This window comes from Ambystoma mexicanum, chromosome 8 (genome assembly GCF_040938575.1).
Source record: "Ambystoma mexicanum isolate Mex_15411 chromosome 8, UKY_AmexF1_1, whole genome shotgun sequence".
NCBI classification, from domain to species: domain Eukaryota; kingdom Metazoa; phylum Chordata; class Amphibia; order Caudata; family Ambystomatidae; genus Ambystoma; species Ambystoma mexicanum.
In genome coordinates, this window is record NC_090929.1 from 1081837933 (window position 1) to 1081865756 (window position 27824).

General features: G+C 44.4%; 1 protein-coding gene across 6 annotated transcripts in view; it reads left to right on the forward strand.

The window, feature by feature from the left end:
• Window positions 1–27824, forward strand: part of UBR4 (ubiquitin protein ligase E3 component n-recognin 4) — a 2945062-nt gene that overhangs the window by 2453314 nt on the left and 463924 nt on the right. For all 6 annotated transcript variants that reach the window (XM_069611069.1, XM_069611071.1, XM_069611072.1 and 3 more), the window contains 3 exons: window positions 8409–8493; window positions 9003–9130; window positions 13425–13557. In XM_069611069.1, the coding sequence (XP_069467170.1) occupies window positions 8409–8493; window positions 9003–9130; window positions 13425–13557 (346 nt within the window). The remainder of the gene's footprint in view (window positions 1–8408; window positions 8494–9002; window positions 9131–13424; window positions 13558–27824) is intronic.

The following is a 27824-nucleotide window of genomic DNA, read 5'->3' on the forward strand; positions in this document are numbered from 1 at the left end:
TCCCACCTTTCCCGAAGTATGTAACCATTGTGTTGCTGCATGGTAAAGGTTTGATCAGAAATGTGTTTTTCTGTATTTATGCATATATGTTTATGATGGTGGCATCTTTTAACTGCTTGGTATTCTATTCAAGCATCTGAATCTATGAAAGATCCAATGCTGGAGAAGTCTTAGTTACTTACCTGTATCTGTATTTCTCCAGCATTGGTATCTTTCATAGATACAGATGCGCCCGTCCGCCTCCCCTGAGAGGCTGATCCTATGCTCGGCATCCATCATACTATTGTCTCTACGGTTCAAAATCTGAAGATGGTTGCCGAGCTTGGAGCTTAAGCCCCGCCACCTCATTGGTTGGGGCCATAAAGGACCAAAGTGAGGTGGAGGGACTACACAATAGAATAGCTCATAGGCCATAATGGGCTATGTACATGCATTACTAATAGTAATGTGTGTATATTAAAAAAAAAAATGTATAATTCATTTTTATCACCGAGGATTCCCAGTCTGACGACGGGGAATATTCAAGCATGTGAATCTATGAAAGATGCCAATGCTGGAGAAATACAGTTACAGGTAAGTAACTAAGACTTTAAGTATATGAGCTCTATATATGCGGAGGAGGAAGATGAGGAAAGCCCTGTATTTGGGTTTGGGGTGAATTATGGCACTCCCCCTGACTAGAGGAATCTAAGATTAGGGACCTGGTTGACACACTTAAATATGCTAGTGGGCTAGACACTTCTCCGGAGGTGCAGTTTGGTACACCTGAGTGATGTGAACATGCTGATGCATCATACAGATCCATGATGTCAAAGATTATCTTGGCTGGGCTATATCTGCTCTGGAGTATGAACAGGATGATTTAACTGACATCCTTGATAAGGGGCCACCAAAGGATCCCATACTTCCATTCCATATAGCATTCAAGAAGAGAGTCCTGGAAAATTGGAGAAAACCAGACTCCACCCCTGCAGTGAATACAATTTCACCCAAAAATATAGGCCTTCCTCCATTGACCCAGAGTTTCTCTCTAACCACCTGTCCCGGAGAGCTTAGTGGTGCAGGCAGCCACCTCTACTTCCAAGGGGACGGCGTACCCTACAATTCCGCCACACAGATATGATAAGAGTAGATACCCTGGGCAAGAGAGTCTTCTCAGCAGGGAGCATGGCTATTTAAGCGGTCAACCCCACCTGTGCCTTGGCCAAGTTCACTTATACCGTGTGGGAGGTGGCTGAAATGGCAGCACAAGATGTCCCTGAGGGGGAGGATGGAGAGGGCTTCCTGAACATCATAGAGGATGGGAAGGATGCCATGTGTAAATCGCTACAATCTGATTTGGACACAGCAGACACTGTGAGTCGATCCAGGGCTGCCAGTATGATTCTGAGGCGGTTTGCTTGCTTGAGAAAGTCAGACTTTGTACCTGATATGCAGTCTAAACTTTTTGACATGCCCTTCGAGGGCTCACAACTTTTTGGATCCAGGGCGGATGAAAGTCTGGAGAAGCTAGAGACCTCTAAAACTGCAGCTAAATCTCTGTGCTGCAATTAGGCAGCCACAACAGGGCCAATCTTCCCCATCTTCCTCCCAAGGTTGGAGCGGTCGTCATTTCATTTCTATTCCTCTGTTGGATGAACGAGAGGCCAGTTTTCTCAGAGGGGACAATGGATTCAGCGTTGTTGTGGCTCACATGAACGTGGAGGCAGAGGTGCTGCTACACCTTCCCTCTCTTTGCCATCCGCAACCTCCAAAACCACTTTAAGACAAGAGGATGCTAGGGGGCAAGTTAACCCAGCAGCTGAAAGAGTGACAAAGTATTACAATGCCTAGGCACTGCAAACAGTTAGATGTACTGCCTTCCTTTTCTAAAACGGCCTCTGAACAGTCTCCCGAGAGGCCAGTCCTTGAAATAACCAGACCCGCAGGAGGTATTAACCCTGCTGGAGAAAGGTTCAATCGAACAATTACCAGCACCGGAAAGGAATCAAGGATGCTACACTCAGTGTTTTCTGATCATGAAAAAGGACAGAGGATTGTGACCTATCTCGAACCTGAGCTGCTTGAAAAAGTTCCTCAGGAAGGACAAGTTCAATATGGCCACTCTTTTGCAATTCTCCATGCCATTCTGCTCCAGGATTGGATGGTGTCATTGGATCTTTAGGATGCTTACTTCCATGTGCCAATACATCACAAGCACAGGAAGTACCAGAGATTCACCTTTGGCAATTTGCATTATCAGGTTAGAGTACTGCCTTTCGGGCTAACCCTCCACCTAAGGGTTTTCACCAAATTGATGGCAGTGGTGGCAGCGAGGGGAGGGATTCACATCTACCCCTATCTGGACGATTGGCTGATCAAAGCTCGCTCACCTGAACAGGCTCTGGAACATCTGGTCAGCACCTGCCATTATCCACAAACTGGGCTTCTTCCTCAACTTCACAAAGTCCTACATAACACATTCCCAAAAGCTGCAATTCATTGGAACAATGCTGGACTCTTCCTCAGGGAAAGCTTTGCCACCGGACGTAAGGGCTCTTCACATTTTACTTACTCTGGTAATGTTCTTTCGACTGGATGTTCCTCCAATCTATTCCTCATCACCCCTCCCATCCTACCTCTGCATCAGGAGAGAATTTCCGTTATTTACACATTCCTCTCTGTTAATGCTCACACCTTTCTCATCTTTGAGACTACTGTGCTGGTGAGAGGAAAAACATGAACTGAGTCAATGGACGCAGTGCAAACCAAAGCCGTTGAGGGGTGCCCTCTTCTGTGAAATGTTTCAGAGCGGCAAGTAGGATATCGGAGTATATCAAAGATGAGGAATACGTGAATACATGAATGCAAATCTGTTTTTCTTTCTTGAACGTCTGTTCTTTCTCCTCAGACTAGGCAGTTATCCATATTAACAAAGTTGCAGGTTATTTTCTGGTATTGAAATGTTCCTATTGGGGCATGTCCGCTTTGGTATTGAGTGGCTGCAAAACATTGCACGTTGTGTTTGCATGTGCTTCCAAACTGCTGGGTGCAAGCTGTAGCTTAAGTACTGTTTTTAAAATGACACCTTGCTCTGCATCTTTTCTCTTGAATCAAACTTCACTACAACCCTTCCATTTATTGATTTTCCTTCTGAAAGCCTTCATACCTACCCATCTGTTTTTACTGCCAATAAAGCTCAAGAAAGTTTCCGACAAAGTGCAATCTTGATTTGTCTATTGATCGAACTGGTGTGACACTGCCAAAGCGATAAAATGGTTACAGAGCCTATGAACTCACCCAGGGAAAAACGGGCTACTAAGGCCATCCAACCAAAAACACACTCGAACAGGAGATTTGCACTTCCATCAATCTCCATTTTCTAACAGTAAAGCCTTGCTGTTCAGTCATGTTTACTGGTGAGAGTTTGGCCTAGCATAATGGATAGCCCTGCACACTATTGACAGTCTGCTTGAACCCCACTTTGATGCTGGAAATGCCTTCTCGAAGGACAGGTCTCCTAGTCTCTGCCTTACCACTTCTTTGTGTGTTTTCTGCCACTGAGGTCCAGCCTGGACCTCTGGCAGTGCAGCGCTTCCTTTTTTCCATTTGGTGAACAACATCCATGGGATACCCTTATGGCACCCATGGGTGGGGTTACACCCTTGTACCCTTATGTGTGTTTTTGGGCTCCTGTGTGTTGACCACAGTGTAGGGTATGGGCAGGTGGCGGCAGCTGCATGCTGGCTTGGTAGCGGTTCTGAGTGTGCTCCATTTTTGGGACAGCCAGGCACTGCCATAGGAATCAATGGATTCCTGAAGAAAGGCAAGATGGCCTCTGTGGCCTCTTGGTTTCTGATGCCTTTGCACCTTGTTTCCCAAAGTCCTGGGAAGCACTGGCTCTTCCCCTTCCCCCTGACTGGTTGTTGGGAGTCAGCTCACATTCTGTGTTGTAGGTGTCTGTTTTGTGTGTGTGTGACACAATGCCTGAGACCGCCCTGACTGAAACTGATAGGAATGCAGTGTAGTTCTCCGAACGGCTGGGTGCTTACTCCAATCCACATTGTGTTATACATGTCTGAGTGGAGCGAATGACCTGAATGCCTGCAAGCATGAATCCGCTTCTGCATGATTGGTTGACTAAGCCTGGCTCAGCCTGAGTGAATGGGGAACAAATGTGTTTAACTAGGGTCCCTGCATTCAGTCCAGCTTGAGGCAAAAGAACACGGCTGCTACTCTTCGCCGAAATCCAAAGGCTGCTGTGCCGCTCCAAGACTGATTGAAGAGAGGACCTGGATAGATACCTCTCCCTGAGCTACGAGGGACCATCGTGCAACCTGCTGCTCATCATCAGAAGTACCCTGGAAGCCAGTTCTGTGTGCCTGCCGTCCGGAGAAGGGGTCTTCATGAATCCAGAAGAGGAGTGCTTGGGCATCTTGAGTCGAAGTCCAGTGGTGTCGCCCAGGGTCCGGAGGAACGTTTGTGACTGCTGGAAGCCTGTTTCAGTGTAGCGCCCAGAAGAGGGGGTACCAGGGCATAGTGCTGCTTGACAACCAGAGCTGCGAAAGTGCCAAACTGCTGATGAATACGTCACTGCCAGAGAAGGACCAGGGTTGTGGAGTGCAGAGGAAGGTCCGCTGGTGGATTTCCCACCACCAGAATCCAACATAGATGTCCCGAGTGTCCGAATTTGGTGAGGGTCTGGGGTCAACTACAGTGGTCAAGTTCGGGTCACCAAAAGCCATCCAAAGGTCCGTGCTGCATCTGCATCACTGAAGAACTGAAAGGTAGAAAACTGTGATATCCCGAAACCTAACGCCACAATCTACCTCTGCAGCCGTCGCCGCCGGAAGTCACTGAAGCACTCATCTGTCAAGCCTTTTAGGAGCCCACAGCAAGTTTCATCTTCCCAGGACTCGTACAGTCTGAGAAATCATCGACCCAACAGAGAGCACTGCAAAGAGCAAAACTGCTGTGCTTCAGAGAGACTCTGGTTCAATTTTTCTTCTTGGACTCTGCATCCCAGTGGCTCCTTCTTCCAAGAGGAGTCCATCCTCGAGGGGAATCGTGGAGTGAAATCGGGAAACTCTGCCACTTCGCCTGCCCAGGCACCAAAGAGACTTTGATGAGCCTCAGGAATTGTTCAGGGGCCCCAGATTCGTCTCAGATCCTGTTCTCCTGTGGCCTCTCAGGTACTTTGGAATGGTAGAACCTTTAGAAAGAGAGGGTTATTGAACAATTTTGGACTGGGCTATAAAAGACAAGATAAGTTACTCCCTAACCTTTCCATTACAGGTTGCCTAGGTGGGGGGATACTCACACAGAATAGTTTATCTAGTCTGAAGAAAGCATTCTGCCATTGTTCCCAACTAACCTGCCTTTCTTCCCTAATGTATGCTGTTACACCTCACTTAGGAATGCACATGCCTATTCAAAACTGCCTGCAGTTGGAACATTTATTACTGAATGTAAGTATTTTGTGGTATCACATAGAGTATATATATATTTGCCATTCTTTGAGTAGAACTGCCCAAGTACAAAGTGTTATTATTTATATGCATACATTTTACTGAAGCTTATTTTATATAAAGAAGCTATGCTATCACCTAACAGTGTGCGGACATTCCTTTGTGGGGGCTTGAGGACTCACTGTACTTCTAAACCAGCCTGCCTCACCTCCTGAGTGCTTAAGCCTTGGTTGCTCGTCCAAGCTACCATAGAGAGAACCTTGGCTGGGATGCTCTGTGCCTTTGTCCCAACCATATAGATGGCAGAAGTTCAGATACCCCCTCCAGTCTTTACTCCCACACCAGTAGTATTCAGAAGAAAAAAACATAACTAAAGGTAAGTAACCTTTTCATATAGCTTTGATGAAGATGAAACATCGTCTTTTTTCATTGCTGCATCTGTGGCATTAAAGTGATTTGAAACTAAACACATATAAGTTGTGAAATTACACTTGTGTGTACTGTAATGACTCAGAGGTGATTCTCCCAGAAAACCTGGCCTAGTGCCCTTCTCATGTGGCCAGGGAAAGGCAGACTCTTCCCGATCCTGAACCTGGGGGTGGTGTTTTACTGGAGGATCACATTTGAGGGCTGGGGGGTATCGGATATGGTGTCAGGAGATTTTGAACACCCCTTTACTAACTTTGGCAGAGACCCTACCATCTTAATGGCCTATTGTAAGATTGGAGCTATGAAAGGAAAAGGTAACTTGAACATTGGGGACTTCAAGTCCCACAATGCCCAAAGTACTGGGAAGAGGGATGCAGAGGCACTAGACTGCAAGGTGCAGTCTAATGTTTCTAATTACCCACACCTGAGAGGGACTGCTGAGTATAAAGGGCTCCCTTAGGCGTAGGCCTTTAGGAGTAGTAGAAGTTGGAGTGTCTGCAGACACTCCACGTTGCAGTGGCGGCAGAAAAGCAGAGACGCTGGAACCGCCACTATTGCCAGACCGGATGATTGTCACAAGACAGTCAGCAAGTTTAAAGGCCTTGCATGCAGAGGTTGCATGGCTGGAAGCATTGCTGTAGAAAGCTTTCCCACCTTTGATGTCCCTGAATGCAGAGGTTGCGCGGCGGGAAAGATGAGTTTAAAAAGCGTTCCACATTGTAACTCAGGCTGCGGTGGTAGGCGAGCGCCAGAGTGTCTCTGGAGCGAGGAATGCTCTCTCTTGACCTATGCGGGCCATGGGAAGAGAAGAGAAGCTGTTTTCCCATGCAGAGCGAAGCGGAAGAAGCAGAAGGCACTGTGGCAGCAGAGCGAGCGGACGCATATCCAGTTCCCGTTGAGCTCACTATCATTGTGTGACCACGGAAACGCTCCGTAATCGTCTACTGGCCATAAACAATGGCTTTGAATACCAAAGTTAAGGTGGCAGAATAAGACTGACTATGAATATCGAACTGATACATAAAGAAGCTATTGTGGCAGAGTAAGAGCTTTGGGAGCAGACAAGAAGGTTCTAGTTATACTTGCAAAGGTCAAAGTAATTGCCAAAAGAGGGCAATATCGCAAGGAGGTAACAAGAACTATTATTGCCAAAGTCAAGAGAGGGCAATCCTAAAACAAGTTAACATTACTTTACATTGCCAAAGTCAAGAGAGAACACTCAAGAAGCAAGCAGATTGCAAGACCGATTGCCAGATTGGGAAAAGGGCAATAGTTGGAAAAGACCTAAACAAGCATTGTCTAACCCCAAGAAGAGCAGGTGTGATAGTCATTTTCTAAATTTGGTTGATTTAAGAATGGGAAAATAAGAGTGGCTGGAGAACAGCCCTACAGATAGAAAACATTCTGGATGAGAGGAGCATAACCTGCATTGCATGTGGCAATCACAAGTGTGGCACAAACAGCACCAATGTGTTTCATGTCTTCCCAGAAAAAATAGTCAATACTGAAGTTGTTGAAAGTCAAAAGACATTGTTAAGTTGTTAGAAGCCAACTTTACCAAAGAAGTACTTGTAGTAGTGTTAGGACTTTCTTGAGTCCTGGCAGGCGAGAATACCAGGGCAGGGACTTTATAGTGGTAGTCCTTGCAGGTTAATGGACCAGGTAGGTTAATGGACAGGAAGTACTGTGTTGTGGTTAAGGGCTGTGAAAAAGTGGCAAGACCATTTATGCTTTGAACTGTTGTGGTATCATCCTGACAAAGCATTATTGTTGATACAGTTAAACTATGGAGGTTTTCTTGTTTTCTAAGAAGAAATTGTGTTGAACAGTTTGCTGCAAGCCCTCTATTTTGAACTGTTGGTCAGAGTCCAAGTGAGAGACTTTGTTGTAAGACGGAAATTTCATAATTTTGAACTGTTGGTTGAAAATCCTGCTTTCAAATCTGGGTAAGAGGATCTCACCCAGGTTACAAGAAGAGACATTTGTCAGGTTTATGTTGAACATAACTTTTATTTCTGTTATATTTGAATTACCATATATTCCCTTTATAAATTTGTTGTATGTATAAGTGTGAGGAACAGATTCCTTTTGTTAGTGTTTTCTTTATTTTATTTTGATAGGTAGTGCAATCCGCTTCAGAGTATGGATAGTGAGGCATTTGTCTAAACTTTTGAGTTAATAAAATGGCATCCTATAGAAAACCTTTACTAAGTTGTCCACCTATTGTTTCTCACCCCTCACAGTACCTTTGGATTACAATATGTAATTTGGGGTCAAATTTAAGTTATTTTAGGGATGACATGATTTCGATGTGACCCATACCTACATGGGCATGATATTGTTTTTCTTTCTAACTGGAAGAGACTGCATATGTCTGTGTGAGTGTTAACCTACATTCTCAAGATTGTGGTGTGTGTAAAACTGTATATTCCTGCTTACCTAGCAGCGATGGTTTATAAATCTGCTTCTGTACATTTGAGAGTTGATTTTAGGACCCTTCCTACCATAACCCTCCATCTCTGTTTTTCCCAGGCCAGTAGCCTTCAATATGAAATGCTGCTTCTGACTGATTCGATCTCTAAGGAAGATAGCTGCTGGGAGCTGCGCCTGCGGTGTGGTGAGTTCAGCTCCGTTTTTTCCAGCATGTGATTAACACATGGCGCATGTTGGTGCCAATTGTGACAGTTTGTGTAACATCTGTGATGGATGCTTTTGCAGACAATAGGGATGAAGGGTGTAATTTTGAAAGAAGTCTGATTTTGTGTGGTTCAATGAATAGCCAGACACGCAACACAACAATCGTATGGGTGCCCCAAACTAACCACCCAACAAGACTCCTCTGGGCTTAAAGGTATTGCAATAATCACATGCACTTTTTTTTTTTTTGTGCCATTGATGTACAGCTACTTCCCAAAGAATGGGTATGTTTTAAGAGAAAAGCAGAAGTGATGAGAATAATCTGTTCTGTTAGATCCTCTGACCCTGCCTTCATTTTGCTGGCCTCTCCCCCCTTATACCTCTCTTTACTGTCATTGCCTACATGTCCCCTTCTGGCAAGCTGAAACACATTTTTGACAAGACTTGTTCTAAGTGGATAATATCCAACTCCATTATTATTTTCTGCAGCCCTTAGCCTTTTCCTGATGGCAGTGAACATCAAGACGCCAGTTGTAGTGGAGAACATTACTCTCATGTGCCTGAAAATCCTTCAAAAACTCATCAAACCCCCTTCTGCAACCAGCAAGAAGAATAAGGTATGGTGTCCTAATAGAATTCACTGAATTACTTCAGGAAGCGGCATTTCTGTGCCTCTGGGCAAAGTGTTGATTGTCCTCTTTCCAGGCTCACACTGATTGGTACAAGAGTTGTGACCACTCACATTGCATTGCCTTTCACAAGTCACGGTACAGATGGTTTGGTTATCATTTGATCAAAGAAATCATTTGGCCTCAAAAACACTGAATTCTTCTGTATGGGATCTTCTCAAATGAGTATTCTGGCAAACTAATCACACAGAGGGGCTGTCTAATCATGTTATTGATTGTGAGAGTACGATTGATGTCATACTGGAGAAGGGAATCTAACTTACTTGCAAGCAATGTTTTCCAAGCCCCCATGTAGTTCTAATTTTACATTCAGTGTACTTGACTACATATGTGTTCTCGGTTTTGGCTCATTTGAGTGGTGCAATGAATCACCTACATTTGAGTTAAAAGCATCACTATAATGATGGTTGGTATGTCAGAGCCAGATATAGATCCTCGACGTCCTTCAGCTGAACTGGAATGTGTCTCGGTGAGCAGCCATTTTAGGATTAGGCATTCCCTAATATTAGCAGTGGCCTAGCCTTCGTTGTGTCGGGCAGTACCCGATAGGCAAATTTGGCATAATGAAGCAGCCCAGAAAATGTAATGCATTTTCTCCTTACACTTGCTTTGCTATAGTTCCTTTGTCTTGTTGATTCACCCTCTATGCTTGGTTTTGCCTCTAACTTATTCCCCTCTCTCGTGTGTTGAGTTTGATCTCCCTGCCAATTTAGTCCATTGCATTTTCTGTCATCCCCATTCTTCCCCCTTTGCTCACATAGTTATCGCTTCCTTGCTCTTCCCCTCTGCCCTCCCACTCTAGCAAACGCAACCTCACCCCAGCACCCCACGCACATATCCTCATCACAACACCTCACGCAGCCTCACACCAACTCCTCTACACGCCTACCCTCCCCCAGCATCCTCAACCTCACCATTTAAGCTCAGCACCTCACTACACAGCAGCAACCACCACTTTACCTCACACCACCGACATCCCCGGATCACCCCAGCAAACCAACCACTCACCTCACCACCTAGCTTCACAATATCACCCAAGCACCCCACCACCAAACCTAACTCCAGCAAGCAACAAAGCACCCAGCCTCAGCATGTCACCCTGAAGTCCCACCACCCAACCTTACCCAGCATCTCAATGAAGATCCTTGCCACCCCATCTTACTCTGGAACTACATTATTTCACCCCAATACCCTCACCAACCAACCTCACCACATGACCTCTACACCCCTATCCCCAAACATCACCCAGCTTTTCACTCCAGCACCCCCACCACCCAACCTCACTGAGCATTTCAACCACGTTCTAGCATCCCTATCACCCAATCTCACTCTGGCCCAGCATCCCAGCACCAAATCTCGCCATGTCATCCCACACCACCCCGAATCTCAACCCAGACTCCCACCACCCAACCTCAAACCACCACTGCATCACCCCACCCTCAACCACCCAACCGCACCAACCATTTTCACCTTAGCAATGACAGACCAATCACACCACCTATTCTCATCCTAGCTACTCACCCTACTACCTAATCTCAGCCCAACACCTTACAAGCCACCTCCCCGAGCACTCCCACCACACTCACCAACAACCCCACCATAGAACCTTACTGCGTACCCCCGTGAGAGTGGTCTAATGCTACAATGATTTCACACACACCACTGCCAATAATTCCAAATGGACCAGTAAGTACAAACTTATACAATGATGTATAAGGGCCTTCAGAATATACACTAAGCAATGAAACCCTAGACAAATATTGTCACACACTTACTGTAACACAGATTGATATGTTCACCTTTAGGAGAAGATGGAAAGTGTTTGATTCAATAACCATTAAATAAATAAAATAAATAAACCAGTGTAAAACAGTTAAGAACTCAGATGCATAAAGTTTAATAGACATGCTTCAGAGCAACCATAAAACAATTCCCTAACACTTAGTAAATCCAGCTTTAAGATGGTTTGGGGCCTTCTGCCCTAAAATAATCAGTTTCCAAGTTATACTTTTCAGGTCGGTTTACTATGTGACATGGCCGATCCCAGTGGTTTGTAATTCAAAGTTCAAAAAGCTAAGGAAAGTACAGGTAAGTAACACTCTCAATCCCACTACACTAAGATAGGCCTATGAAGGAATCTTTTACCAGGTTACCAGCAACCTAAATTGGGAAAGAGAGAGATAGGGACAGGACATCACACCCACGTAACCCTATGGAGAACAGGAGGGAAAATAAACCGGTATTTTAATTTTTTCCCCTGACTCCTATTTCTCCAGAGGCACCTGCTGAGGTTCCAAATTCCTTTGGGGACACATTCCTCTGTGCTTGGATTGGATGGGGGAGCCCCAGGGGTTGTGGGTGCAGAGGTCATTTTAGACGCAGGATTTAGTTTCCTTCGGTTGCAATGTTTGACTCTCTGTTCCAGGCACTTAAGATTTCTGTGGAGCAGGCAACCTCAGGACAACACCAGGGTGCAAAGAAGACGGATCGGAATGGGAGTCTCCATAATTAGTTGGCGACAGCCAATCTTCGATGGACAACCAAAGGTGCAGGCCCCGTACAGCTTCCGTTGATACAAGAAGGCGGAAAATGTAGGAGCAGGTAGGTGTTTTGTAGAACAAGCCGAATATCCTTCAAATTCCAAGGATGCACTTGGATCGGCAACGGCTGCAGCAAGTTAACCCAGCAGAGAGGTGGCCAGTCCACTGGTTCGTCCAGGGACACTTCAGAAGGTTCAGAAGGCACGGATCCTCGAGCAAGGGTCTGGACTGATTGTTCCCACCAGTCCAGGGGTCTAAATGCAGACAAAGGTCTTCTTGGGGCCAGGACTTCACTGGAGTTGGTGCTCTGGTTAGCTGCAGTAGTAGGAAGCGGGATGGACTTCTTCGTAAGGGTCTTGGCTTCAACCATGATCTGTGGAAGACCTCCTGTTATCCAGGATTTAGACTATAAGCTTGTCCAGTTCCACCAGTGGTAAGGATCCGCACTATTCAAACTGTCAGTGGCTATCCAATTATGAATAGCCACTGGCCACACAATCTACCCAGAAACAGACATTCCAGTACCAGACAACCAGACCGCGCCCCCCCCCCCAATCACCCCCACATCTGGCCACACACAGACCACCACTCAGCCCGTGCAAGGTGCATGTTTCCAAGTGAAAGGGCATGCCATATAAGGCAATTCCAGTCCTGAGAGGAAAAGAAGAAGCCCAAAGAACAGTATGGCCAAAGGACAAGTGATAATCTTATGGCACGGACATCTTAGAGTGCTAACCACTCTTAGTACCCAATTGCGGTAATTGTAAAGGTGCTTGAGTAGAAAGTTCAAAATACGTTAGGAAAAGATCTGCTTCCACCAGCCTTTTCTGAACACATTGTAGGTCTTACCCAATAGTTACAAAAGAAAAAGATATACGGATACAAAGTGTCCTAACCACATTTCTCTTTAGGTTGATGTGTACAGAGCAAAAATATGTGAAATTCATAAAGAGAAACAGTCTTGTGGACTGATCAGTCGCCCCATAAAAATTAGCACAGAGCAAGTGAGGTAAAACAGAAGGCTTTACTAAACAGCAAAAAGTCCGATCAGATGTCAAAACAAAGCAAAAAAGAAAGGCTGTCTCATACAAGTCTATGGTAGCAAAGCAGCAAAAAGAACATCTTTTCTAACAGGACACATCCTGTGCCTTTATACAATTGGGGCCCTCACTTCTGCAGTGGCAGCTCTGCAGGTCCACCCCAAAGTACCAGCATCACCACCTGCCATTGATCAAGTGCGCTGTTATTTTTTTTGTATGTCTATGGGATGTCTGTCATCTATGTATTTCTTAGCCTCTCTCCCCCGCCTCAAATTTGTTTACCGCACCACACTTTTTAGTTCATAAACAATGAGGGGTTTGCCATCTAAAAGCAAAGCAGTTAAGAATAGTTAACAACTTGACCTAGTTGGATTAATGCTTTTACGAACTAGACGGTTTGTATTTAACCTAATGCTATTTTGTTACCAATCCTGTGTGTCGGTCAGTGGTTTGTATTTTGTTAAAGCCCAATACAATTGTTACATAGAAAATGATTGTCTGCATCCAGTCTGGCCCTTAGGGGTTTTTCTATATGAAGAACCTGTCGAGGTACCATCGGAAATATTGTAACCAAAGGTAAGTAGCATGATCATGCAAATGATTTTGAACACACATTAGTATAAATTCTCCTTTTGCTTGTAGGATGTCCCAGTTGAAGGTATCACCACTGTTAAACCTTACTGCAATGAGATACATGCTCAGGCGCAACTGTGGCTCAAGAGAGATCCCAAAGCCTCGTACGAAGCATGGAAGAAGTGCCTGCCTGCCCGCGGAGGTATGTCATTGGTTTCCTCCTTTTTAAATTCTTTTATTGACTCATGCCTAAGAGGTGCTTTTAATATTACGCAGCTCTGCACGAGAGTAAAAATAATGTCATGTAATGTCATTGTGAATAGGGAAAATAATTTGACTGAAAACAGAAATGAAGACAGCAGAAAATAATCAAACTTGAAAATGTTATTTAAAAAGCTTAAAATAAATTAAAACTAAAGAGGAAACATCTTCTGACTTGAAGCAATATGGTTACAACAGGCTAGGAGAGATGACAAAGATTTGAAGAGCGTTTAGAGGTCAGATGGGGGTTGCCCTGTTTTGGTGCATGAAAGTGCAAAAGAAGAGATACAATGTTGATCCGACTTGTGTTAGGGGAGTTTTCCTAAAGTCACACACTTTAGTAAGCTATGCCAGTGGTTTGTAGATCCCCAACTCTTAGTATCAGTCTGTACTACTTGGAGACCTTGGTAGAGTGGCAGAGTAGTCAGACTTATTTTTCTTTTTAATATATATTTTTATTGGTTTTACCGTTATGCAACACTTTAAATAAAGATAATATTTAAAATGAACACCTCCCCCCTGCCACCGCCTCCAGAGGTTATGTCCGTCACTCTTCCCACTGATTGTTCATCGGGATTTATTGCGTGTTCAAAATTCTTATCTTGTGTGGACACCACTGTGTCCGTCACTCTTCCCACTGATTGTTCATCGGGATTTATTGCGTGTTCAAAATTCTTATCTTGTGTGGACACCACTGTGCCATATAGTTGCTCTGTAGGTAAGCCAGCACTGGGCCCCAATCTTGCTGGAATCTCCCTTGGTCTCCCTGAATTTTGTATGTTACAAATTCGAGTGCCACAAAGTTCCAGACTTTTCTATAACCTGTCCTGAATCTTGGGTGGGTGGGGGTTTGTTTCTTCCAATTTTGTGCTATCACCAACCATGATGCTATTAGCGGGGTTATCATTCCCTGATTCTGCTGTTTTGTTGGCGTCTTCGCTCGTGGTTCCAGTATACCACACATCCAGAATTTGTCCCCCCAGTTGATCCGTGCCCTGAAATATTTCCTTCATCTGTTGATTAACCTCCCTCCAGAATCCTTGTATCTTGAGGCAGTTGTGCCGTATATGTTTGTCAGGCTTATTTTAAGAGGGAGATTTGAGCTGTAAGTACACTGAACTTAGCTAGTAATGCACATCAAAGAAACACGCATCTATTTATTTTAAAATATATATTTTATTTACACAAGAGTCACTGTTAAATACTTAGCACAATAAACCAACAGACAAAGGTATCCTTTACAATACTTTCAAAAGGCCACTTCTTAGTTGGTAATTGCTGAATGCGCACAATTGTTACAGGAGTTTGACAGGTCTACCGTACTATCAGTAATAAAGCACACCCACAAAGTAATGCAGTAATTGCATTTAGTCAGCATACCCATATAAGAGAGTGATTTTTGGGAACGAAAATAGTTGGTTGGTGTTGTCCTGGTAGAGGTTCAGGTTCTAGAGGCAGTTTCCCTGCACAGAGAGTATCTTAATGTCCAAATGCAACCTTAGCTAAAAGGCAGTTTGTAGAGGTTACCGTCTTGACTAGCAGTAGAAGTAAGTTCCTCGCTAAAGGGACGCAAGCAGCGGCCTGAGTCAGTGCTAGGGGGGTTACCCTGGACACCTCTATGTGCACTCTGTAGTGACTTTCTGGAATAAGGTAAGAAAAGCCTTTATCCCCACAGCACCTTAGGTTTGAAGAAAAAGTTTGTGCTGGATGCTCCGTGATGTTGCATATACTGACCTCCGGATTCCTTAGTCTGATGACAAAAGACAGGAAAATGGGTGGTATCTCTCAGCAGCAGTCTCGAGGGAGGACCTCTGGAATGGCCTTAATCAACTTCTCTGGTCAATCTGTAGTTTTGGCACTTTTTCTGCAGCACCAACAAAGGACACGGTTTGCCCGATCAATCTTCTTCGGTACCTGCACTCCCACACACTGAGGGGGTTTGGACGAGTTGGATTGTATCCTTGAGGACTCATCAAAGACTTGGACGAATTTGGCCTTTCCACGATGATGCACTTGAAATGGGCAGCAGGTCACCTTGGTATTGGGGGTTCTGCAGCTCTGTGAACTCACAGGACCTCGGGAGATGGCTCAAATCTAGGTTTAAGAAAAAACAATTTCCCAAGAACAAGCTACCTATTGGTGTCACACATATGGGCTTGAGGTCTAGACAAAGATTTGGCACATTTTGACAATAATCTTGTGTTTGAAGCAAATATCACAAGATATAACACATAGGCTAGTATTTTATCACAAATATATTAACTTTTATTAATCTTCATAAAATATTGAGCCCGGTGGGTTCAATTATTAAAAGAACACAAAGAACAATAGAGATAAATCACAATCCTGTTAAATAGCATGAAACAATCATATGGAGATAACACAGTGTGAGTCAACTTATTTCATCCTGATCCTATATCAAAACACTATTGTTTCTCAAGGTGATGTTAGTCATTCTAAGGGTGACTTGTCAACATGAATATTTTTATAGTGAAGCTATTACAAAGTCCCCAATCTAGGTTTGCCTTGGGACTGGTTGTTCCCACCAGTCAAAGGGAAGGAGTCGTCCTCTTAGGAGTTTCTCTGTCGCACAGAAAATAGGATCAAGACAGCCGTGGTCGCTTCGCGTTGTTGCAAAGGGTCTGCAGACGTCTCTGTTCGTTGTCTTCTCCGGTTACTTCAGCTTCCGGTGGTCGACTTGCTTTTCACTTCAGGAGCCTCTTTATCCACTTCCAGCAATCACTCCTCTGCAATCGTCCCCAGCAGTTTACAGAAAGGGGTGTTTGGTTATCTAATTGGTACACCCAGACCCCCAGTGGGAGCTGGTCCCATTCAGGCACTCCTGCAAACAAAGGTGCCCACCAACTTGTGGAACACTCCCGTCCCCTGCCCACCAAATTGTTAATGTAAAAAAATCAACGTGTAAAATGATCACAATGACTAGATTTGTTTGCAAACCTTTTTCTCAACAATCACTTTCTACAATAAGTACTGTATCTATATTCATAATTTCAATATCCGTGCAATGTAACCAATTTCTTTAATACAAAATTATATTTTTGATTATTGTGTTTCTAATAGAAAAATGTTTCACTGAATACCACAATACATAAACCACATGTCCTATGCGTTTCGGGAAATTCCTTCCCTTCTTCAGGAGCTACAATTAAGTTTTCATGCGTCAAAGTGCACACTGCTTTTCCAGAACTTTGAAAAAAAGGAAACTATACTTTTTTAGTAAATCAGTCTATGGGTAATTCTATGCTTGTTTGCATCAACAACAATAAGAAGAACGTCTATATCTATAATCTTATCTTTAATATTCACCTGGTGATAGTTGGGTGAAAACAGTCCAAGCTGTGGGTACTATGTTCCAAGGAATGATTAGGCTTCCTGTCAAATCCGGAAATCCAGCAATCTTAAATGGGCAAAATACTAAATATCAGGATGTTTCTAATGCTGTCTTTTATTCTTGCCTATGTCCAGGTTTCTTATTCAATATAGTTCTCACCTCAGAATAGAGGGTACACAATGCTTCAGCTGTTTCTTCCCATTCTGGCCCCACTCAAGGAACTTTTTTCATAGGTAACCAATTCTACACAAATCTTAACCATTGGTGCTTTCGTTAAGCAGACTCCATTTATGTGTACCATAGTGTGTGCAGTATAGGTATGTTAAGGGAATCTTACCCCACTCAAGGATGCTCTTGTCAAGTTAGGTTCCCACAGACTGTATTAGACGTCTTGTCGTCCAATCATTCCTTCGTGCCTATTGGTAAAACAAACACCCTCCATATTCTATGTCCCCATGTCTCTTTAGCATCTATATACTCCAAGACGTTTCTATGCCCATAAATAAAATTGCTCGTCGCCTTACCCTTCCGCTACATCCATTCATGCCCAGCTCCTTTCTCGACTGAGTCTCAACTGCTTCCCAAAATGGATGCTATTTACTGCGTAACCTCATTACGTCGCAACGTGATGACGTCACACCCATAAATCAGCACGATATGCTTAGGGCGTTACAACAACATAAAAATGAAAGGACTCACACGATCCTTGGGAGGAAATGTTTATTTTATCCTATGAATGCACCCATGAAGGAGGACAATCCTATTAGGATGGCTCAGTAATATATAGACACATCCGTAGTTGATTATTCAATTGACACTTGTAGTGACCATTAGTGTTTTGGCCAATTTCAAATGTAAAAATATCCCGTAATGATAGAGGGATCCTGTCCCTACAGAACTAAACCATATATAGATATAAAGTATTGATTTTTGCAGGTGTATTATTAACGACAGCATTATGCTTCCATTCTAGTATCTTTTAATCTTGGACCAGTCTACACAGTTCCAATTTTCTTAGTTTCAAAGATTGCATTCCACTGTACACATCTAGATAACAGTACATTGTTGTAATGTTTTCCCCCTATAGGTCCATTCCATTTACATCTATACACATGTCACTTATCACCCAGGTATGATTTCACATCATGATCTCTAAAGTAGTCGTACACCAACATCCCTCATCCTTCATTCTGCTCTTAGCCTATTGTCGGGCTATGGCTGTCACTCCACAGTTATACAATATTCATTTGCATCGATTCGATTTTACATTGTTTGATTCCCATCACGAACAAACAGCATAGTGTGAATATTTTACAACTATAATCAGACAGTTTTTCATGTATTCATTTGCCAACTCCTTTGTACGTACATTGTATCAACAATGTGGTACTCATACGAACAGTTCACAAGAAGGCTACCAAATACAAAATCCTCGTTCATCCCACCAGGGGTTAAGCTTTTAAGTTTTTCTATCCAAAACAACAACTTCTGATTTCATTTCTTTCCTAGATTTCCTCCCCTTTGTGATTTCTGTGCCACTTCCTATATGATCGTTATAAGTTGGGCCACAGTATGTCTTTTTTTCCATGAAGTGTCTAGCCACAGGGGAACTTATATATTTTTGGTCCTTATGTTCGTTCCATCTCTCCTTTGCTTTCCTTATTGTTCCGGCCTACATACAAAAATCCCACATGGACAGCTAAATCCATAGATGACTGATTGTGAGTCGCAGGTAGCAAAATCCTTAAGTTTGATCTTCACACATCCTTAAGTTTGATCTTCACACCAGTGTGTGAGTGTCTTACAGTGCTCCCCCTCACAATGTTATTACAATTATTACAGTTGAAATGTGCCTGTCTTTTTCGTCTGAACTGTCAGTTGTTCTACTCTTGGTTTTTCTGCTCTCACCAGTTGGTCCCTGAAATTACACCCTATTTTATATGCAATAATCGGGGGTTTAGGAAACTATGTCTGTAGCTGGGGATCCAATTGAATGAATCTCAAGTTTTTTATAATAAGTCTTGTTATTTGGTGACTTGGACTGGATTATCTCATGGCCTATAGAAAAGGTATTTCTTTTTCTTAAGTCTTAGGAATGAGGAGAGCCTCTTGCCTTGGATTACTTGCTTTGATCTTTGCTGCATCCACCACTGCCTCTGGATATCTCCTCTTAATATATTTCTGGATCATTTGGGCATTTTCTACTGTCAGTGTTTTGTCCTCTAACACTATGCGTTTTGCTCTAAGAAACTGACTGTATAGAAGGTTGTTTCTTAAATGTAAGGGATGATGGCTCAGATAATGTGCGTGGTTTAACATCTGTTGGTTTGTGAGAAGTATTTATCAGACTGCCTCCTTTTAAGCTCTACAATCAAAGTGCGGTTTGAGCATGCCCACCTCTATCGTACATTGAATACGGTCATGTATGGTATTCAGATAATTTAAGAACTCACCTAGTTCTGTTCTGTCCCCCTTCCATATGATGAAAATATGGATGTGTGGATGATTTAACACATGTTCTGTCTCTAGATTAAACATGAACAAAATTACATATGCTGGTTCCATAGACGACCCCATGCTAGTGCATGCTGCCTGGAGGTAGAACTGTGATTTGTACTGGAAAAAATTATTAGACAGTATGATTTTTGTGAATTGAAGTGTAAAGATTTTATTCACTCTACAATTCTCTTCTCGTAATAATGCCCATTCTAGCGCCTCAAGTCCATCCTAGTGGGTTATAGGCGTGTATAAACTCTGTACCTCGAACGAAACAAGTATGTCATCTTGTCGCAGGTCTTCTATCTCCTTCAGAGAATTGAGAAAGTGTGTGGTGTCGCCGAGATACATACGTTTTTTGTACTATTGGTTGAAGAACTGTCTCCATATACATCTATGGGATCAAAAATGCTCTCGGTCCCTGCTACAATTGGTCTCAGTGGTGGGTTTCTAACATTTTTGTGTATTTTAGGAAGCCCATAAAATATTGGTGTAATGGGATGTTCGTTGGTCAAAAATGTCAATGGTTTCGCATTAATCCAATCATTTTCCAACGCGTTCTCTAGAGTATCATTATCACTGCTGCAATGGAATTTGTTGGATCTTGATCAATTTCAACATATTACTTGTACCATTTAATAAGCTCATACACTGAGAGTCAGACTCTCCCAGACAAAGGACAGGGGGTTGGAAAACTCCTCCCCCACTTCCTGCGTGCCCAGACACTCTGGAGACTAGGTGGGGACACCCAAGGGTTCCCGCCAATGGCAAAACACACACACAGGCCTTACCCTCCCAGAATGGTAGAAGAAGGGCTGACAAAAAACAACCATGCTAGTAATGGTGAAACAAGAAGGAAGGCCCCAAGTTAGTACTTGGGTGCCCCTATTGTGCACTACCAAGGCTATAGACATAGCCTGCTGTAGAAAAATCACACAACATTAGGTAGGACATGTCACTGCCACCAGCCATAACTAGAAGATTGTCTATGTGACTAAAACGTCACAGTAGCAGAGAGAAGGGGGATACTAGGTATCCCTTTGGCACTCCACATAAGGCGGTGTGTGTGAATCCCTCAGACTATAAAGTTTTAGGAGAGATACTAAGTATCTCTCATTCCTTCCTTAAGAACGGTAGTTACTCTAGGATAAAGAAAGGAATCTCAAGGGATAACTCTAAGGGTCCCCAGTAACACTGCCCATAAGGAGCTGTGTGCTGCAATAGTAAAATATAGATGCCTTTAAGAGTGATGAAGGAAATTAGACTCCATAGCACAGGTAAAATACAAAGAATAGAGTTCCAAAAGACAGAGCTCACTCATTCAGGATTTCAGAAAAAGGTCTAGAAGTCCAGCAAAAAGTGCTGGAGTCTCCCTAGGAGAGGGGATGAAGCATAAAAATGATAGATCTCCCTAACAACTGGTACAGAGGTCCCCCCCATACTAGGCAAATACATATATGTGAACAGTTTTGTAGAAAATAAATCTGCAAAATAATGAAAAGTTCCTTTTTAGTTTCTTTTAAGTTTCTATTGGCATTTAATTCAAACAAGAACAATGTATGACAACTTTTGATTTGAACCCCTCCTTCCCCTGGTCCTGTTCGGACCTTCTCTTTTTCCACTGAGGCTGAGTTTCTTTGCCCACTTTTACCTTCGACTACTGCCGTTTCCCACTTCTTATATTTACGCCTCTTGGGGGAGCCTGGCTTTATTCCTTGATTGTTCGTATTAGGTTGCTGGGGGGCCTGGTTCCTCAAATCAGTCCCAGCGATTGCACCCTCTTTGGGCACCATGCTCTTTTTGCGTCTTGTATAAGGAATCTCATCACGAGGTCCCAGTCCATGCTGAATTTCTGATTGTCCCCCAAGAGCGCGTATGAGACCCATTCCATGGTCACTAAGTTCCAAACCTTGCTTATCCATTTGTGATCTGTTGTTGCCTCTTTGGACTTCCACTTCTGGGCAGTTAGTTGGGCCCCTGCCAAGGCCAAAGCCACGTATACTCTGCGTTGGGCTTTCGTTGGTAAATTCTCCAACCCTCTCCCCACCCCCAACATAAAGAGGCCCAGGCTTGCCCCCCAATTTACTCCCAGTATCTCTGCCACAGCCCCTGTATCATTTCCCAGAAATGCTTGAGCTTTGGACATTGCCACCATATGTGCCTCCAGCTCCCCTCTCCCCCACACTTCCTCCAACACCATGTAGAAGTAGATTGACAGAAAAGCGCCATCCTAACCAGGGTGATATGCCACTGATACATTATTTTCATTCAGGACTCCTATAAATGCATTGATTTAGCTAATTTGGGGATGTTCACCCATAGCCCCCTCCATTGGTCTTCCTAAATGGGATGCTCCCTTTTCCTCTCACAATTGGCCATGAAGTGCATGGTTCCTGCCTTTTCCCCTTCTTTGATCAGTCCATATAACGCTCCCACCAAGTGACTGTCCCCTGTATTAGGCGTAATGCATTTTTCGAAAGGGGTTAGCGCTCCGATTGCTGCTTCTTTGACCTTGGGCTGTACTAGCTGTTGTCTTAACTGGATCTATTGATACCTTTCCCCCTATCCCACCCCGAAGTCACTTACGCACTGGTTGAAGGGATTTATCTCCCCTCCCTCAAACATATCCCGGATTCTGTGGCAGTTCTTTTTCCATGTCCAGGGGGAGGGAGCGGTTCAGGATCTCTGATTTGTTCCCGTTTACTTTCAGCCTGCAACCTCTCAGAAGGAGGCTAGTGTCTCGTCTATAGCTCTAAGTGACTTCTCTGGGGATGCTACTGTTAGCAGCATGTCAACTACGAATGCAGCAACTTTATGTTCCTTCTTGCCGAACGGGATTCCTTGTATTTCCTTAGTGTCCCTTATTTTGCTTAAAAGTGGTTCTAGATGTAGTGCATAGAGGAGTGGGGACAGTGGGTAAGCTTGTTTGGTACCCCTCGAGACCCTTACTGGAGCCGAGAGTTCCCTGTTGACTAGTAGGCACAGTGTGGGGTTAAGATAATTAGCAAATATTTTAGCTAAAAAGGCCTCCCCAAAGCCCATTTTTCCTATGGTGTGTTGTAGGAACCGCCACTACACTCTGTCGAACGCTTTCTCCGCTTCCAGCTGGACTAGCAGAGCGGGAGTGCAGGGATTGTTGACTTTTTTGATCAGATGGGCGATTCTGCGGGTGTTGTCGTGTGTCTGCCTGCCTTTTATGAAGCCCGACTGGTCAGGCCCACCAGGAATGCTAGCAGGTATTCCAGTCTGTTTGTTAGAATCTTGGTGTAGATCTTCGCATCAGTGTTCATAAGTGCAATAGGTCTATAAAGAGCTACATAGGGTGGCGTCCTTAACTAGCTTGGGGAGGATGATCACTTTTGCCTCCTCCATAGTGGGAGATATCCCCTCCCCGTACCCAAAGCGGTTATAAAGGGCCATTCGGCGCAGAGCCATCTGATCTCTGAGGGTTTTGTAAAAGTCTGTTGTGAACCCGTCCGGACGAGGGGCTTTATTGGTTGGGAGTGACGAGATAGCTTTCTTTACCTCCTAAGGAGTAATGGGTTTCTCCAGAGCTGCTCTTTCCTGGGGCGATATTCTGGGTAGGTTGCATCCCTTCACGTAATCTAGTTAGGCCCTAGAGGGGGGTTTGTCCGGCTTATAAAGGTCGCAGTAGAATGCTGTGAATTCCTTAATGATTTCCTGAGTATCGGAGCATTCACCCCCACTCGCATTTTTAATTTTTAGAATTTTCCTCTCCTTTTCCTCCTTCCTCAGCATTCTAGCTAGTAGGGTGTCGGCTTTGTTCGCCTTCACATAGTATCTTTGTCGAAAATACGCTAATGAGTTTTACTCTTGCCTGGCCTGCAGGGTTTCCAGTTGGCCCCTAATCGCTTTATACTCCTTTCTGATTTCTCCATAATCCCTTCTGATTTCCCAACTTGCTCCCCGAGCCCAATTTTAGCATTACAGTTTTCATTTTGAATTCAAGATCCTCCTCCATGAGTTTATATTCCCTCCCTCCCCTGGCCTTGATCGCTATTATTTTTCCACAGAGTGTAGCTTTAAATGCGTCCCAGACTGTGTGAGGGTTGGCTTCGGGGCTTTCATTATTTCAAAAGTATTCTTCGATTTCCTCCCCTACCTCAGCTCTCAGCTTCTCATCCCTGAATATGTATGCAGGAAATGTCCAGCTCCAGAGTCCCGGGGGGCCTGCCCTCCTGATCTTCAGCGTTAAGGGGGCATGGTCTGAAAGAGTTATTACCCCACCTCTATGTCTGCCAATTGTCCCACTAGGGACCACAAAACCCACATATGATCTATTCTCAAGGCAGATTTATGTATGTGGGAGTACAATGTGTAACCCCTCGCTTCTCCCCTCTTCTCACTTCAAGCGTCCACGAGTGCCAGGCGCTCAATATTCCCTTTAAGCTCTTTCAGGGGCTTATTATGGGAATGAGATTCTTGCACTTCTGTCCCTGGCCGGGTCCCATGCTAGGTTAAAGTCGCCCGTGAGGATTATTTTCGCCTTAGCAAATACCTCCAATTTCTGTAATGTGGATTATATGAACCGGTACTGACCTATGTTAGGGGCTTAAAGGGTTGCCAGTGTTAAGTCCTCCCCCTACCCTGGAGAATCAGTGCTAGAAATCTACCCTTATTATCGTTAATGTGGTCTGCCACTGTGAGGCCCAAATTGTTTTTTTTTATTGCTATAAGGACTCCCCCTTTTTTGGTGGCATTGTTGGATTGCAGTAGTTTTCTGTAGCCCTGAATTTTCATCCTAAATTTGTCCCTGTTATGTATGTGTGTCTGCTGCAGGGTGACCACATCTGGTTTTTCTCTCTTTAGGAAGTGGTCCAGTTTCTTTGTTTTTGCTCAAGAGTTAAGGCTCTTGATAGTCACTGATAGTACATTTAGTATATTCAGCCTAGCCATCTGTTGGTGGTACCTGTAATCTTGCTGTTAGGTGTCAATGTGTGTGTTCTTCCCCACCAAACCCTGCTCCTCCGTCTCTCCTCCCCTTCCCCTGTGGCCCCTCTCACCCCTTGACCTGCCTCCTCTGGGATTGGGTTCACTTCCTCTCCCAGCGCATCCCATGCGGGTCCCCCTTGACCCATACCTTTGCTCCCAAGAACTCCTTTCCCGTTTGTTCCCCCAGCACTCATCTCCCTTTGTGCACCACCCTCCCCACTTCCCCCAGGGGGTGGTTGTCTCCCCTGGGACCAGAGTCCTGGTTTGATCCTTGTGGGTTACTGTCCTAGCCTATTTGCTTTGTTAGGCCTCTTCGGGCCGAGTGAGCTTTCTGTTGTTGCCAGCCTATTTCTTTTTTTTAATTTATTTTATTTTGGGGTGGGGGGGTCCTTGGTGGTTGGTGCCCCTGGAGGTGCCGATGGGTAGGGTCTTCCGGCTGATGAAACGAGGGACCTGTCCCTTGGGAATCCAAGTCCCCTCCCAGCCCCCCGTTTGTAGTGGCTGGCTTGTTCCTTAATGTCTTGGAGGGATTCCCCTCTCCAGGGACCCCTCTCCCCCAGGAGGTGCCTAGTTTTATTCTCTGACCTCCCTTCCCCCCTGGATGGGAGAAGTTGCTGCCTGTGGGATCTGAGTGCCAGTGGCTGGGCTCCTCCTTCCCTGAGCTGCTCTCCTTGTCCTCTAGTCCCTGCACCGGCTGCTGTGTGTTTCTGGTGCCCTGGGAACTCCTAATGAGGCTTTGAAGTGCCGGAGTAGGGGTCCACAGATGAGAGGGGCGGTGGGACATTGGGCCTTACCGTAGGTGTCCCTGTGGAATCTGTTCTGGACGCTCGATCCTCAGCCGGGCCACTCACCCCCACGCCTCGCTCCTCCTCTGAGTGGCATACTGCTGCTCCACGGGTGTTATTGCAGGATGTGTGCGATGCCGGGCCCGAGTTCCTCACATCTGGATCGCCTTGCCTGTCCCTCTTCAGCTCTCGGAAGATCTTTCGGGGTGGATGAATGCCTCTCTTCCATCAGGTCTCGCGTCAGCGCTCCGACTGGATCTCTGATCCGGCTGCACCCTGCTGATTTGTCAGAGTACTGAGTGCAGGGCGGCCCTTGATCCTCTCTCACAGCTGGCCCTGCAACGCTGCCGGGGTGGTCCGGACCCCTCGTTCTTTTCACGTTTGTGAACTAGGGCGGTGTGATGGCTGGACTTTTGTTTGAAGCTCTGAAGCCCGGGAGAGGTATTCTACTGGATACTATGTCTTCAGATAGCCTGTTGGGAACGGAGCACACCTCCTCACGGGGTGCTCACAACGGTGGCCATCTTGCGAGTCCTTTTTACTTTCTTCATGTAAATTGTATTTAATGTTGAATGTATACTTAATTTTGAGTGCAACATTTTTAGTTTGACATCCATTTTTATTGATTCCTTTTCAGTGTGTGTTATTTCCAGTTTGTTATTACATAGAATCATCCAAAAGTCCTGTGTTAGCCACTTGGCCAGCCCAAAGTTTGATGCTGGCAGACTTCTGTTTGAACTAGCGCCGTGAAACTAATTACAAATAAATACATGTGTAGCCTTGCTTGTCAAGCAAGGGACCAGTGAGTATTTAGTTAAGTCTTTTTTAGTTGATCCTTTTAGTCTTTCATCCTGGTTTCTTCACTGATAATCATCTCCACCTGTGTGTGGAATCCTGGAATACCCTTCAACACTGGTGAGAGAAATCTCCTTTCAAAGCAAAATGTAATAAGCATCCCGTGTAATGATAAACAAATGCCTGTGTTATATCTTCTGTTTTGGCTGACTTCTCAAAAATCGGCCTGGTAAAACAGCATTTTTAGAAAAATGTCCATGGAGAAACAAAAGAACAAGGGGCAGATAAGCAGCTTTAACAAAAAATGTAAATAAAAGCATTACTCCTTTAAAGTCAGGGCTGACACCCATCATGCTCGGCACTTGCAGATGTAGTCAGTTATTTCTTTTGATCTCTGTGAGACGATTGTGGAACACTTCTGCTTTTTGCAGTTTCACTCTATTTTTTACATGTTTTAAGAAAATGTCAACTTCACTCAGCATCATTTATCTTTACAACTGATCTAGATAATTTATTGAGAAATGATCTAAGTTTAGGCTTCATCTGACCCTCTACATTGTCACTTTTTGACATGTGGAGTCTGTTGATGCAAGAAATCTGAAAGGGATTATTATTAATTCTTGGTGTATTTGCTGCCTGCCAGAGAGCCACACAGTGTTGGTAAAGCCCCATTTGCTGAAAAATATCCCACAGGAGTCTCTGGGACAGAAAAAGCAAAATGCAGATAATGGGCTTCACGCCAGAATGGGCAATACTCCTTCTGAATTTGAACCTGCTGTTAAAAGGTCCTGTTAAGAGGAACCTGAGGCTAGTTTTTCCAGGTTTCGTTCTGATACCTTGACGGTCCCTCGGAATGATGCTTTAGTTACTCACGTGGGCACAGTTTGTCAGCAAACCTGATGTTGACGCTCCATCAGCAAATAATTTGCTTCAGAGGGACGAGTTGACGTTAAGTTAGATGACAAAACCATTACTTTGAAACAGGTGTTGGGTGCTCTCTCGAAGTTGTAGTGTTCATCGTTGAAGATCTCAATTAAGAGGTTTTTGGCAGCCAGAAAATACACACCAACTCCAGTGAAGTACCATGGTAAGCCAATTTCAAAGCTCTTTTTTCCGCCCACATTTGAAGTCATTGGTCTGTAAATCCTGAAGAAGACACTGGGTGGTTCAAAGCGTAAACTTACATCAAGCACACTGAGAGACACTTCTCTTACAAGTGTAATCTCACTACCTTACACCAACACGTCTAGCTCAGATTGGTCAGACTACTCGGTGCAGGTCTTTCGCCTCCATATGATAAATTGTCCTCAACAGACATTATTTACTTCCGTAAGGTACAAAAAAATGCAGCTCTGAAGCTACAAATCCCCGCATCATCAGATAAAGAGGAGACATCCTTTGTGTTTTAATCCTTACAGCCCGAGGAATACCAGACGTCCTGGATTCCTCTGGTTCCTAGTTTCCTGAAACCAATACAGGAGACTTTCTCTTCACCATTTAATGTAGTACACAAGCCAAGTTTGCATTCAAAACAATATAGAGCACCCGATTTCTGATCCCTTATTCATGAGAGAAGACCCAGGTTCATTAACCATGGCAGCAGCCAGAAAAGGGTTTCCTTCTTCATCCTCTGCCTCCTCTGATCAGGAGAGTCCAAAGAATGTACTCAGTGGGGGAAAACAAGTTCTGCTCTACTTCGGAAACTTCTAGTGGATAAACAGTCTTCCTGATGAAGGAATTCTAGCCAGGTTATTTGGTTTCCAACATGTTGTGACCCCAGGGAGGTGAAATACATTGCTACCAATGGATATCGCCTTTGGCTAGTCA